Genomic DNA, 12,466 nt, shown 5'->3' with positions numbered 1-12,466 from the left:
TCATGAGAAATTTAGGGTGGCATGGTGGCGCAGCAGATAGTGTTTCAGTCACACAGCTCCAGGGAGCTGGAGGTTGTGGATTCGATTGCCACTCTGGGTGACTGTGAGGAGTTGGTGTGTTCTGTGAGAGGGGGGTGTCTGTGTGGGTTTCCTCCGGGTGCTCCGGTTTCCTCCCACGGTCCAAAAACACGTTGGTAAGTGGATTGGCGACTCAAAAGTGTCCGTAGGTGTGAGTGAGTGAATGTATGAGTGTGTGTGTTGCCCTGTAAAGGACTGGTGCCCCCTCCAGGGTGTATTCCTGCCTTGCGCCCAATGATTCCAGGAAGGCTCTGGACCCACCGCGACCCTGAACTGGATAAGCGGTTACAGATAATGAATGAATGAATGAGAAATGTATGGCATATAGTGTATATGGATAGAAACTCAGCTTATGTCATAATGTGAAACGTTAACAAAACATAAGTGTGAATGCTAGCTGAATGCAATTAAGTGGTGTGAAAAGTGTAGTGATATTGGCTGATGCTTGCGGTTGTAATAGGACACACGAGTAAGTAAACCAAGCAGATTAGTGTTGGAACTTAAGTAGAGCGTGCGTAAACACTTTGTATCAAGCCTGTCACATGTCATAAAATGGTCATATTTAAAGTCTGTTCTAACAGGTATGCCTTTATGTGATTATACTTTTTAACAACTAAACAGCATGTCTAGGGTGACCAGATCTGAGATGGTGAAGATGCACGACTACTGACGTGCAGACTGACCAATTAAATGTTTACAGAGAAGGTTATCAACCAATAACGGTAGCTCCACAGTCAGACCGTCCAATCAGAAGACTTTATGCTACTTCATCACACCCCTTTCTCACTCAAGCGAACCAATCGGAGTAGGGGAGGGCGGGACTAGTTTGTGAACGAAACGCTTCTCCAAATTCTATGTAAGCTCTAGAAATTGTTTTTTTTTTTTTTTTTTTTTTTTTTGTGAAAAACGTTTGTGAAATTCCGCCCGGACATTTTTTAAGTATGAAAAAGAGGACATGTCTGGGTAAAAGAGGACGTCTGGTCACCCTATCAATTTTAGGCCATTGACAAAATTCTGTGGCATTTTCTTTAGATGTTGTTCTTTATTATGTAAAAAAACCGGTAACAAGTTAATTTATTTTACAACTTAATAAACCGTTTCAACAAGGACATTTTCTCCATGAGAGACAACATCAGAGTAAAGGGAAGGGGAGGGTGTGCTTGGCCACGGCAATGGAGCCACAGGGAGTGAGCAGGCCGCGGTGAGACAGCCTCCCGCTCTGACGTCATATACGTTGCTTGAACATGAACTCGGTTCCTAACACATTACATTGTCAAAAACGAGGTTATATGGTGTATATTAGTTTATTACGACTAATTACTAATTAATACTAAGACGTTCCTCCTTTCTAACAGAGTGTCTGAGAATAAAGACGTTAGTAACGGGGTCCACACCGGCGGCGCTGTGAGAGAGCGGAGGGGGGAAGTAAATATCGGAGGCACTCTCTTCCTGTTGTGGTTCCTCGGTGTGGAGAAAGTCGGTGAGGATGAGGACACTGAACGCTGAATGCATGACGATGACCATGATGCTGATAAAGACGGTAACGCAGAGTTAACACGGTAACTGTGAGGATGTCGGGGAGTGTGACGGTGCTGATGTCGGTCCGCGTGCGGGCGGCGGGCTTCGACTCTCTCTCTCAGCGGCTTCAGCTCAGTATGAACCCGGAGCGGCCCGGAGAGTTCACCCTCAGCCTCAGAGACACTCACAGCGACGGGTACAGCACGGTAAAGGAACACAAACAAATCACATACAGCTTCATTATACACGTAAACAACACACTGGGCTCTATATGAACGAGATGTGTTCACCCTCAGCCTCAAATACACTCACAGCGACGGGTAAAGCACGGTAAACGTGATTATACGCCGACCAGCCTAAACATTACAATTCAGTTTATTTTATTTTTACTTATTTATTTATTTTAAAATTGTCTATTTTGTCTGCTCCACTTACTATACAAGTAAGTGCTTCTTCTGTTTAAATCTGTTGCTCTGCGTATTTTCTTAGCTCCCTTTTACCTTGTTCTTTAATGTCAGGACTACCCCAGGACCGTTATTATTTGGGTGGTGGGTCATCCTCAGCGCTTCAGTGTGTTAGTGTGTATAATGCTGGTACGAGTGGATCAGACACAGCAGTGTTGCTGGAGTTTTTAAATCCCTCAGACCGAGAATTATAACTGTAGAATAATCCACCACCCAAAATATCCAGCCAACAGAGTCCACTGATCACTTATTTATCACTTCTTAGAGGACTAGAAACTTGCTTTAGAAAACTGAGCTCAATTTATTACTGTTTTGTTAATGTCAGACTTGTGTGTGTGTGTGTGTGTGTGTTTACATCTGAGGAAATGAAAGGTCTTGGAGTATGGAAGTGGAATAAAATTGGATACTCTTGTGGTCACAACATTTATTATAATAAACTATTAAAAACTTTATCTTCGTAGTCTGTAGCAGAGTTCGATCTGCGCATGGTGAAGTATGAGATCAAATCGCCTCGGTGTCATGAGCTGAGTGTCACCAAGCCGCCACACAACACCTACAGCTTCACGTTTCGCAGTGAGCAGGAGGCTCAGGAGTGGGCTACCGTCATGCTGTCTTCATTAAGAGAAGCACACAGAGGTAACGTTTTTCTTTCGCACACATTGCCCTTCAAGTCCTGGGGCAAGGTTCTGGAATCACTCAGGACAGTCGTAACCCATTAAAAACTCTTAGAAACTGGGGGACACATCACATGATTGTACTGTAGTAAAATTAAGGACCACCTCCGCAGTCATACTAGGGTTAAATATATAAAAGGTGAATATGTGTCACTTTTTGAAGTCTGTTATACTTCGTCGTCTTGTTGGACTGTAGTCGGCCAACTGTCAATCTCCCTTAAGAGAGCAGCCCGTGTTAAAGAGGAAGTAAAGTCCATTAAAACAGCTGCCGTTAGTGACCCACCTTATTCTTGAGAACATAGCCACTGGAGAGTTACCGCACTACACGCAATTCCTTACTCAAACGCACCTGCTTTAGTACTTTAATTAATTATTAACCTTTTCATTGTTGAGTCAGATATGTTGAGCAAGGAAAAAGATTGATAGGGTGATGTAGCACTTCAGTACATATCACATGCTTTATATTTTTACACTGCTAGCTAGATAAGGTAATATCATGCCCTACACCAACTACTGCAATATGGCAGTAGTTACCTGTGGTATGTCAGTAAATGAAGGTATTTACTGACGTTACTTTCCCCTGTGTATTTGCAGTATATACAAACATCACAGCAAAAATATGCATAGGGAAGTCTAGCCGTATAGCAACACTATCTTAACAGGGTGATGTTTCACATGCATGTATTTGTTATTCTACTTGACGAGAGTTTGCATTTTGGTGACGTATATTGGTAGCAAGCCTTCAAGTGTTCGAGGAGTCAGAGCTGAGAGCAAATTTGGGACACCAATCCCTACACTATAAATATACATGTCAGTTGTTATCTCCATAATTTTATAATCTTTCACATTCATGTAAAAATAAATACATTTTTAATTGATTAAAACACTCTAAATGTACAGGGGTTGGACAATGAAACTGAAACACCTGTCATTGTAGTGTGGGAGGTTTCATGGCTAAATTGGAGCAGCCTGGTGGCCAGTCTTCATTAACTGCACATTGCACCAGTAAGACCATGTGCATCCAATGGTTCAAACATTGTGTCCTGAAGGCGGTGCCGTGTATCAGGACGACAATGCACCAATACACACAGCAAGACTGGTGAAAGATTGGTTTGATGAACATGAAAGTGAAGTTGAACATCTCCCATGGCCTGCACAGTCACCAGATCTAAATATTATTGAGCCACTTTGGGGTGTTTTGGAGGAGCGAGTCAGGAAACGTTTTCCTCCACCAGCATCACGTAGAGTCCTGGCCACTATCCTGCAAGAAGAATGGCTTCAAATCCCTCTGACCACTGTGCAGGACTTGTATATGTCATTCCCAAGACCAACTGACGCTGTATTGGCCGCAAAAAGAGGCCATACACCATACTAATAAATTATTGTGGTCTAAAACCAGGTGTTTCAGTTTCATTGTCCAACCCCTGTAGATATCTTCACTTTGTGTTGTTTGGAAAAGAAAACCTATTTAATCGTGCCACGGTAGATATGAAAGAATACATTTAGAGGCATGCTCAATATCAGCTGTATCTTCTTTGCAGCTCAGACTCTTGCTGTTTTTAAATGAAATCCTGCTCTTTCTTTAGTTGCCAACATTGCCTCTCAACCCACTGATGACGAATTACACTATCTCAAGCCCATAGAACAAAATGCAGCGTTGTCCTTATCAGCTAAAGGTCAGTAATATTCTGTCTTCTCTCTGTCGTTCCTGGGGGTGGGGGGGGGGAATACAGATTCTTCTTTATACCCAGTCATCCTTTACCAGTTTATAAAGCTCAGTATTTCTTACCTGTATAATTTACATAAACGTTCATGCGTGTATCAGTTCTGGTGTAATGCATGTTTGGTTGAGTGGAGTGTGTAGAGTTTTAGTAGATTTCAGAGCAGGCTTTTGGGTCCTTGTATAATCTCCATTTAAAAAAGTGTGTCTCATTTTATATGTGACACAGTTAGTCTCAGCTGAGCAGATGCACAAGAGCCTAAGGACCCCATGCCAGGCTGCATAGCAGTGGAACTGTTCCCTAGAGTAAAGCTCATTCCAATACCTTTGGAAGGAGTTGGAATATTGTATGTGATGCAGAATGACTGAATGTACTATTGTCTACTGGTTCCATGATGGCATTTCTCTATCTGTTGATTATATAGAGGAGCTGTGTGCGGATCTGTCTAGAGCCATAGAAGCTGGAGACACTCAGGCCGCAGTGCAGCATGCCACAATGCTGGCCCACCATCAGATGTCACTCACCATTCAGCCAGCTCTGAAGAACTTTGAGGATGGGGAGATCAGGTGAGGGAGTCTGTTTAAGCAGCTTTTCTCAGTGTTCCTACCACAGTTTTACTTCATTACAGTGCACAGTTAATTAATTGTCAATAATGTCTGTGTTATTTCTTTGCAGCTTAGCTGTTGCAGTTGAAGATGCCACTTCATCATGTTGTGTTACTGTTAAAGTTACCCCCCACATGACTGTTGCTTCTCTCAAGCAGCAGGTGAGTCAACTTCAAGCCTTGGCAAAACAAAACGCAGTGTCACTGAACAACTGATGCAGGAGAACAATAACTGCCCCTTTTAATTAACCAATGTCTGCCTTGGCTAGCATCTTGTTGAGTCAGTTGGGGTTCTGTGGCACATAAGACCTGCAATTTAATTTAAGGCACTTGTTCACCCTGCTCTTTTTTTTTTTTTTCAGATGTTTGCTGAGTATGGGTTCCACCCACGAGTGCAGCGCTGGGTCATTGGTCAGTGTTTGTGTTCTGACCAGCGCTCATTGGCATCCTATGGTGTGTGTCAGAACGGTGACACAGCGTTCCTCTACCTCCTCTCTGCTCGACATGCTCGCCTCAGCAGACAGCAGTGTCAACAGGATCAGGAGAACGCCCTCCTCACACCAACACCCAAACCCATACATACCCCAACACCAGCCACAGCAGGTGGCAGCGGACCTGCCAGTCAGGACTGGAGGGGCTACAGCACGCTGCCTCCCAGACTACATCACTCCAGCACAGGTTTACTTCTTCTCTCACAAACACATGGGCCGGCTTTACATTTCATTACAAAGAGGATATATTTGGCCGTATCTATAATATAACAGTCCCTACGACAAATGGAAAAGGAAAAAGTAAAAGGAAATTAAACACATTAAGGGCGTCATGGTGGCGCAGCAGGTAGTGTCGCAGTCACACAGCTCCAGGGACCTAGAGGGTTCGATTCCCGCTCCAGGTGACTGTCTGTGAGGAGTTTGGTGTGTTCTCCCTGTGTCCGCGTGGGTTTCCTCCGGGTGCTCCGGTTTCCTCCCACGGTCCAAAAACACACGTTGGTAGGTGGATTGGTGACTCAAAAGTGTCCGTAGGTGTGGAAGTGTGTTGCCCTCTGAAGGACTGGCGCCCCCGCCATTGTGCCCAATGATTCCAGGTAGGCTCTGGACCCACCGCGACCCTGAACTGGATAAGCGCTACAGATAATGAATGAATGAATGAATGAATGAATGAACGAACACATTTAGTGACTACTAAATTAGGTGTATGATATAAAAGAAATAGTACAAAAGCACAATATCTGATGCTCTACATAAGCTGTGCCTGTGTTCCAATACACTTTGGGATAAACTGCTTTAAATAATTAATATACTATACCAGTGGTTTCCACTGAGTTATTCCAGGGGTGGGGTGCAGCAAACAACATTTAGGATTTTGCTGACAATTCATTTAGATATCGATGCCTTCAGGGAAATGACAGCCATCAACAAAATGTATATTTTGCAGCCTCAGTGGAGGTGATTGTCAGTACATTTTTGATTTTGTTTTTTTCTGAACAGGCAACAGTGGTGGAGGAGCAGAAAAACACAGCATCAGTGACATCATGAACCTGGAGATGCTGCAGCTGGGTGGCCCTGGTGTGAGACAGAATAATGTACAGGTACCATTTAGAGTTGCTCTGCACTCATGCTTTGCTCTTAAACTGTAATTTGTTCTGTTTAGTCATATTTGTAAAAATATGTCTCCATCATTTAATATAGTTGAAAAAACTCTAGCATTATGAAACACACACAGGAACCAGTCAAGAATCCAGTCTAAGAACATCAACCTCCCATGTATATTTTGCAGTAGCTGGCCTTCAATCTATGCATTTTTTAAAAATTAACTTATTCACTGAAATAGCAAGAGGGCGGCACGGTGGTGCAGCAGGTTAGTGTCGCAGTCACACAGCTCCAGGGACCTGGAGGTTGTGGGTTTGATTCCCGCTCCGGGTGAGTGTCTGTGAGGAGTTTGTGTGTTCTCCCTGTGTCTGCGTGGGTTTCCTCCGGGTGACTGTCTGTGAGGAGAGTGGTGTGTTCTCCCTGTGTCTGCGTGGGTTTCCTCCGGGTGCTCCAGTTTCCTCCCACAGTCCAAAAACACACGTTGGTAGGTGGATTGGCGACTCAAAAGTGTCCGTAGGTGTGAGTGAATGTGTGAGTGTGTGTTGCCCTGTGAAGGACTGGCGCCCCCTCCAGGGTGTTTTCCCGCCTTGCGCCCAATGATTCCAGGTAGGCTCTGGACCCACCGCGACCCTGAACTGGATAAGAGTTTACAGATAATGGATGGGTAGAAAATGATGTGATACCTACTTGGAATGTGTTTAGCTCTGTAGTATATACCAAGATGCTTGTACAAATTGTTTAATATTTTAATACATCCATTAAATGTTTCAAGGACAGTAAAAATAAGTACCAACAAAAAACAAGACAAGAAAAATAAAGAAATGTGCGTGATTGTGGCATTTTATTTATTTGTTAACTTTATTTTTTTAACAGAGACTTCATTACTGCATTTAATTACTTTGTGTCGACACATTTATTAATGTACAATAAATTCACAAATGTATTGGCAGCATTAGATATGTTTCCCAGTACTTCAAGTATTAGCAGTACCCTTACAGTGAAATTTTTTTTATGTACTTGCTGTACCAATTTGACTAAACAGTATTTCTCCTTGTTTAGGCGGGTTGGTCGTGCCCTTCCTGTACATTCATAAACAAGTCCACAAGGCCAGGCTGTGAAATCTGCAGCACAGAAAGACCCAACGCTCCACAGCTTAGCGGCTCTCAGCCTGTGACTCTTCATTTATAGGAGCTCAGCAAATCACACTGTGATTAAAGTATGTACTATTTGTATATTGAGCTGAACTGTTATCAGGAAAAGCAACAAGCAAACGTAATACACGACAACCCACAAAAAAGAATGCAAAAACAATAAGAAAATTAATTCATACACCTTCTTCTAGCTCGACTAAAATACACAGCACTGGATCTGTTCAATGTGCACATGAGGAGGCAGGAATACCCTCCTGGACTCTTAAGGACCACATGAAGGATGTTCTCTTGCATGCAGCGTGCCATGTTCTCTGAATGAAACCACTATTCCTCAAATTTTTTTATCTGGTCACATCACGATGAACCAGAAGAGGAGGCGGCACAGAGCATGAAACATGAAGATGGAAAATTTTAAAAGGTTTTTGGTGGCAGTTCATAGTTTGGAGTCCAGATTCTCCACTAGCAATTTTAACCTCTCATAAACGGGACATCTACGATTGTTGGGAAATGCTGTTCTCTCTGGTTTGTTACGCGCAGAAGTTCCACTTCTTTTATGGTAGACTGGTATGTTTGTGGGGGGCAGGGGTGACAGTTTGTAGGCGGCTGAAATGTATCTTGTCTGTAAAATTCACTGTTTGAATTACCACAGAAGCTTGTTTAGTTTTGTAGCACTTTCGGTAATGCAGTTAGCCATCTCCCGAATTTGGAGACGTTCCACCTTAAGTGATCAGAAACAGCAAAAAATATGTCAATATTACCCACCTATGGAGCAGGAATAGAGCAATATCCTCACCTCAGTTTGTTTTTCGACGTTTGGAGTTCTCTCCATTGTCTAAAAACTCCAGATGCCTTTGCTTTGCCAAGAACAGAGAGAGAAAGCCTAGGATACTATACACCAGGGCTTCATAAACACTTTACACCAGTTTTGAGTATGCAGACAGATTGGAGGGCTAGCAAATGGTGAACAGCCAGGATCTTTATAAAACGTTTAATGCAGCTTTAAACCACAACTACATAATGGATACTGTCCTCTTTTCAGCTGTAAATACAGTACGTTTGTAATGATTCTTTTCACAAGCAAACTGGGGTTAGATGCTAATTCTGGGAGTTGACTGAGGTAATTTGACTGAGGGATTTGGAGGATGTATTGTTGTTATACAAGCAGCAGATTTACAGGTAAGTTTCCAAGTTCTCACTGTCTGTCTACTGAAAAGATTTGCCAAAATGTATGATGCCCACTTGATGAGGAAACAAATGCGACAAAAATCTTTATATATCTGAAAGACACAATTAAATAGATTCTCGCCTTACTGCTTTCCAAACCGTTTTGTTTAGTGATTCATATTTTTTTGTTATACTTCAACGTTGCGCTCTCTACTTTTTGTGGTAAACTGAAAGTATTACGGTTACTGACCCATGGGGGTAACACACACAACTGAGAGTCTCTCTGTAAAACCAAACGTAGTCAACATTCAAAGGTCAGATATGTATAGGGTGACCAGGCGTCCTCTTTTACCCGGACATGTCCTCTTTTTTTTTAAACGTAAAAAAAATCCGGGCGGAATTTCACAAACGTTTTTATAGAGCTTACATAGAATTTGAAGAAGTGTTTCGTTCACAAAATAGTCCCGCCCTCCCCTACTCCGATTGGTTCACTTGAGTGAGAAGGGGGCGTGGTGAAGTAGCCTAAAATCTTCGGATTGGACGGTCTGACTGTAGAGCTACCGTTACTGGTCGATAACCTTCTCTGTAAATATTTAATTGGTCAGTCTGCGCATCAGTAGTCGTGTCCTTTTTCACCATCTCAGATCTGGTCACCCTAGATATGTAGAACCTAATTTGCTGGTATTACATTATTGCTTTATGTATTAATATAAAAATAATACTGAGGAAATAGTAGATAATTCATTTGAAAATGAAACTGTGTAACAATACACTTGTTCAGTGTTCAGTCACATATTCCGTCAGAGAGGTCTCCTAATGCCCCAAAGTGACACAGAGCAGCGTTAACCATAGAGGTGCTTCAGGTTTTACTCAGTCCACTCTTATGCCAGTTCATAGGTTTATTTTGTCATTAGTGGAGCTCAAGAAGCAAATGTAGCACCTCGGTAAAATTCAAGGACATTGAGCTAAAACTAGCACGGTCTGTTGAGAATGACATACTGACAAAACGGCGTCTTTTCCAGTGTTTGCCTCAGGCTTCTGACTTCATAAGACATACGTTTGTGGTAATAAATGACATTCTGTGTTTGTTTTGGAGACAATAAAATTGATATCAACCTGGAGATTTGTTGCTGTCATTTCCACTGCTTGGAAAAGTCTTGAAGCATTTTCACCAGTACCTTCTATTGAAGTCACATACAGTGTAAATAGTAAGTGCTCTGATTTTTATATTATTTCAGCCAGTGCAAAGAAGAACCAAATACATGTAATTCATTGTAAAAACCTCTTAAGTCTGATGTGACATGGTTTAATGCCCTCTATTTAAGATAGCAATCACTAAAGCATTTCTTGAATTTCATTTCAAAAATGGAAATGGCTGATATATGCTTCTTTGTTTCGAGGGCTTAAGCTAAGGCTTCAGTTACATTTGAAAAGGATGCCTTTATTCAAATGCCTTTTATTGCTCATGAATGTGCTCTCAATTGATGTAAAGTTTATATTGTTACAAATGAATCCCACTTTTCTGCATAATGAAATATTAAACAATTGGGATTATTTTGATTTTTAATTTTTTTTAAGTCATGCTCTTAATTTGAAAGTAATAACATAAGGTTTCTGTAATTTTACAAACCAAAACATTAAAATGACATTGTTTCTACAATTGTCTACGTTATTAGCTCCGCCTACCCCTTGGTTTTACTTTGTATTTCTTCAATTACAGGCGGTAGTCGTATCTGTTGCTCTGTACACATTTTCCACCCCTTTTCACCATTTACTAATGGACAGAAACGGCACGAGACCACCACAGAGCTGGTATGATTTGGGTGGATGATCATTCTCAGCACTGAAATGACAGTGACATTGTCATTGACCATTTTTAAACCCCTCGGTATCACTGCTGAACTGAAAATAATCCACCATTCTAAAATATCCTGCTAACAGCTATGTGGCTAAATGATGTCTGATGAAGGGAAAAAAGGATGACCAACACAAACTGTAGCAAAAGATGAGTTGTGTTTATTAGTAGTATTCATCAATAATGACCTGTTTATGTGTTATGACGGTATTTCTGTACATGGTTAAACTATACTATTGAGCAGAGAATACAGGTAAAATGGTCAGCTGTAGTAGATAATGTAGAGTGGAAGTGTATAAATGATGATTAAAAGGTATATTGATTGGTTTGAGTAGTTTAGGTATAGTTATTTACAAATATGGAATGGCAAGGTTTGGTATGTTGCAGAAAAAGCAAAGGCGACAAGACAGAGTAAGGTCAAGAGGGCAAGTAGAAATAGACAAACTAATTCTGGAGTTAAGGGCTTTTAGAAAGCAGTTGAGGTGAGTAGGGGAAGAAGAAAGAAATTGTATTAAGTTTTTGCTGGGAGCAAATTATGACGTCCTTCCAACACCACAAAATCTTGGACAGTGGGTAGGTGAAGATCCTTGTTGTGGATTATGTACAGGGGTTGGCATGCTGAAGCACAGCCTATCAGCTTGTAAAGTTACAGGGTCGGTATACATGGAGATGTAATCAGGTGCTAAGCAATTTAGCACGTTTGTTGAACAGCAAACGGCTAGAGGTTAATGCATTGATGTAGATGTAGATGTGGATGTAGTAATAAAATCTTTAGGTTTGTGCGTGAGGGGGAACGTTTTTGAGAACGTGTGCTGCAAGTCCCAGAGTGCATTGTGCTAACTACACTGAGGCCAGACATGGTGCTTCACTCTGAAAGTAAATAGATTTAACGGTTCCTTTTCAGGATGCAGTAGATGAAGTACACAGACCTGGCGGCTGCGGTCAGGGACCGCGAGTGGCAGGCACATGTAAGACCGGTTGAGATAAGAGTAAGAGGATTTGTAGCCAAATTGGCCACATCTCAGCTTGTGCAGTTCAGCATCAGGGGCCAGAAAGGCAGAAGGGCAGCTGTGAAGGAGTTATCAGAAACAGCTGAAAGGTCTAGTCAGTGGTTGTGGATAAGGAGACCACAGATTACTTGGGGAAATGCACTGTAGAGATGCTATTGGGTTTATTTGTGATGTGGCACGTAAAGTTCACATGGAACTGGTGGCACTGAGCATGCATTAACGGTGCCAGTGGGGCTAGGCACAGTCTTAGTCACCAGAGAGGCCAGTGTGGATTTACGGTTGTTGATGGTAAAAGCTGGCTTGGAGTGGGGAGGGTCTGAGAAGCCAGACTTCACCATTGAGCCTCCTGGAGGTGTTGTGGGCTTAATTCAGTGAAAAACCAATGACAGGACTTGCCTGCCTGGTAATCCCTGTGAGGAGCTAGTGATACAGTGGGTGGTTTGGGTACTCAACTGTGGTTGTTAAGGATAGCTGCTTGCTGATCGGATCATAAACGGTTGTGTTGAGGTGTAGGATTCAACAAGTATTTTGGTGGCTGCAGGTAGGAACAGTGTGGTGGGCCCTTTGTGAAGCTCTAATGGATGGGAATTCCAGTTTATCACAAAGATTTAAGGAACTTGGCCAACACCTCTAGGTCT

The 12,466-nt window shown here is 42.2% G+C and overlaps 1 protein-coding gene across 1 annotated transcript; it reads left to right on the top strand.

Moving 5' to 3' along the window:
- The first annotated feature begins 1,387 nt into the window (after positions 1-1,387).
- sharpin (SHANK-associated RH domain interacting protein) lies at positions 1,388-10,475 on the top strand. The gene is made up of 8 exons (XM_066680312.1): positions 1,388-1,802; positions 2,522-2,696; positions 4,321-4,410; positions 4,880-5,021; positions 5,131-5,221; positions 5,422-5,737; positions 6,547-6,647; positions 7,708-10,475. The coding sequence occupies exons 1-8, from the start codon at positions 1,650-1,652 to the stop codon at positions 7,834-7,836; spliced, it is 1,197 nt and encodes a 398-aa protein (XP_066536409.1). The 5' UTR covers positions 1,388-1,649; the 3' UTR covers positions 7,837-10,475.
- The last annotated feature ends 1,991 nt before the right edge of the window (positions 10,476-12,466 follow it).

This window comes from Hoplias malabaricus, chromosome 9 (assembly GCF_029633855.1).
Source record: "Hoplias malabaricus isolate fHopMal1 chromosome 9, fHopMal1.hap1, whole genome shotgun sequence".
Taxonomy (NCBI): Eukaryota; Metazoa; Chordata; class Actinopteri; order Characiformes; family Erythrinidae; genus Hoplias; species Hoplias malabaricus.
Note: the sequence above shows the minus strand (reverse complement) of the source record. Positions and strands in the feature narration are given on the sequence as shown.

Excerpts from the sequence above, each read along its gene's own strand:
- sharpin (XM_066680312.1), top strand. The coding sequence starts at position 1,650 with ATGTCGGGGAGTGTGACGGTGCTGATGTCGGTCCGCGTGCGGGCGGCG. Across the intron at positions 5,222-5,421 it reads TTGCTTCTCTCAAGCAGCAG|ATGTTTGCTGAGTATGGGTT; the intron begins GTGAGTCAACTT and ends TTTTTTTTTCAG. Across the intron at positions 5,738-6,546 it reads ACTACATCACTCCAGCACAG|GCAACAGTGGTGGAGGAGCA; the intron begins GTTTACTTCTTC and ends TTTTCTGAACAG.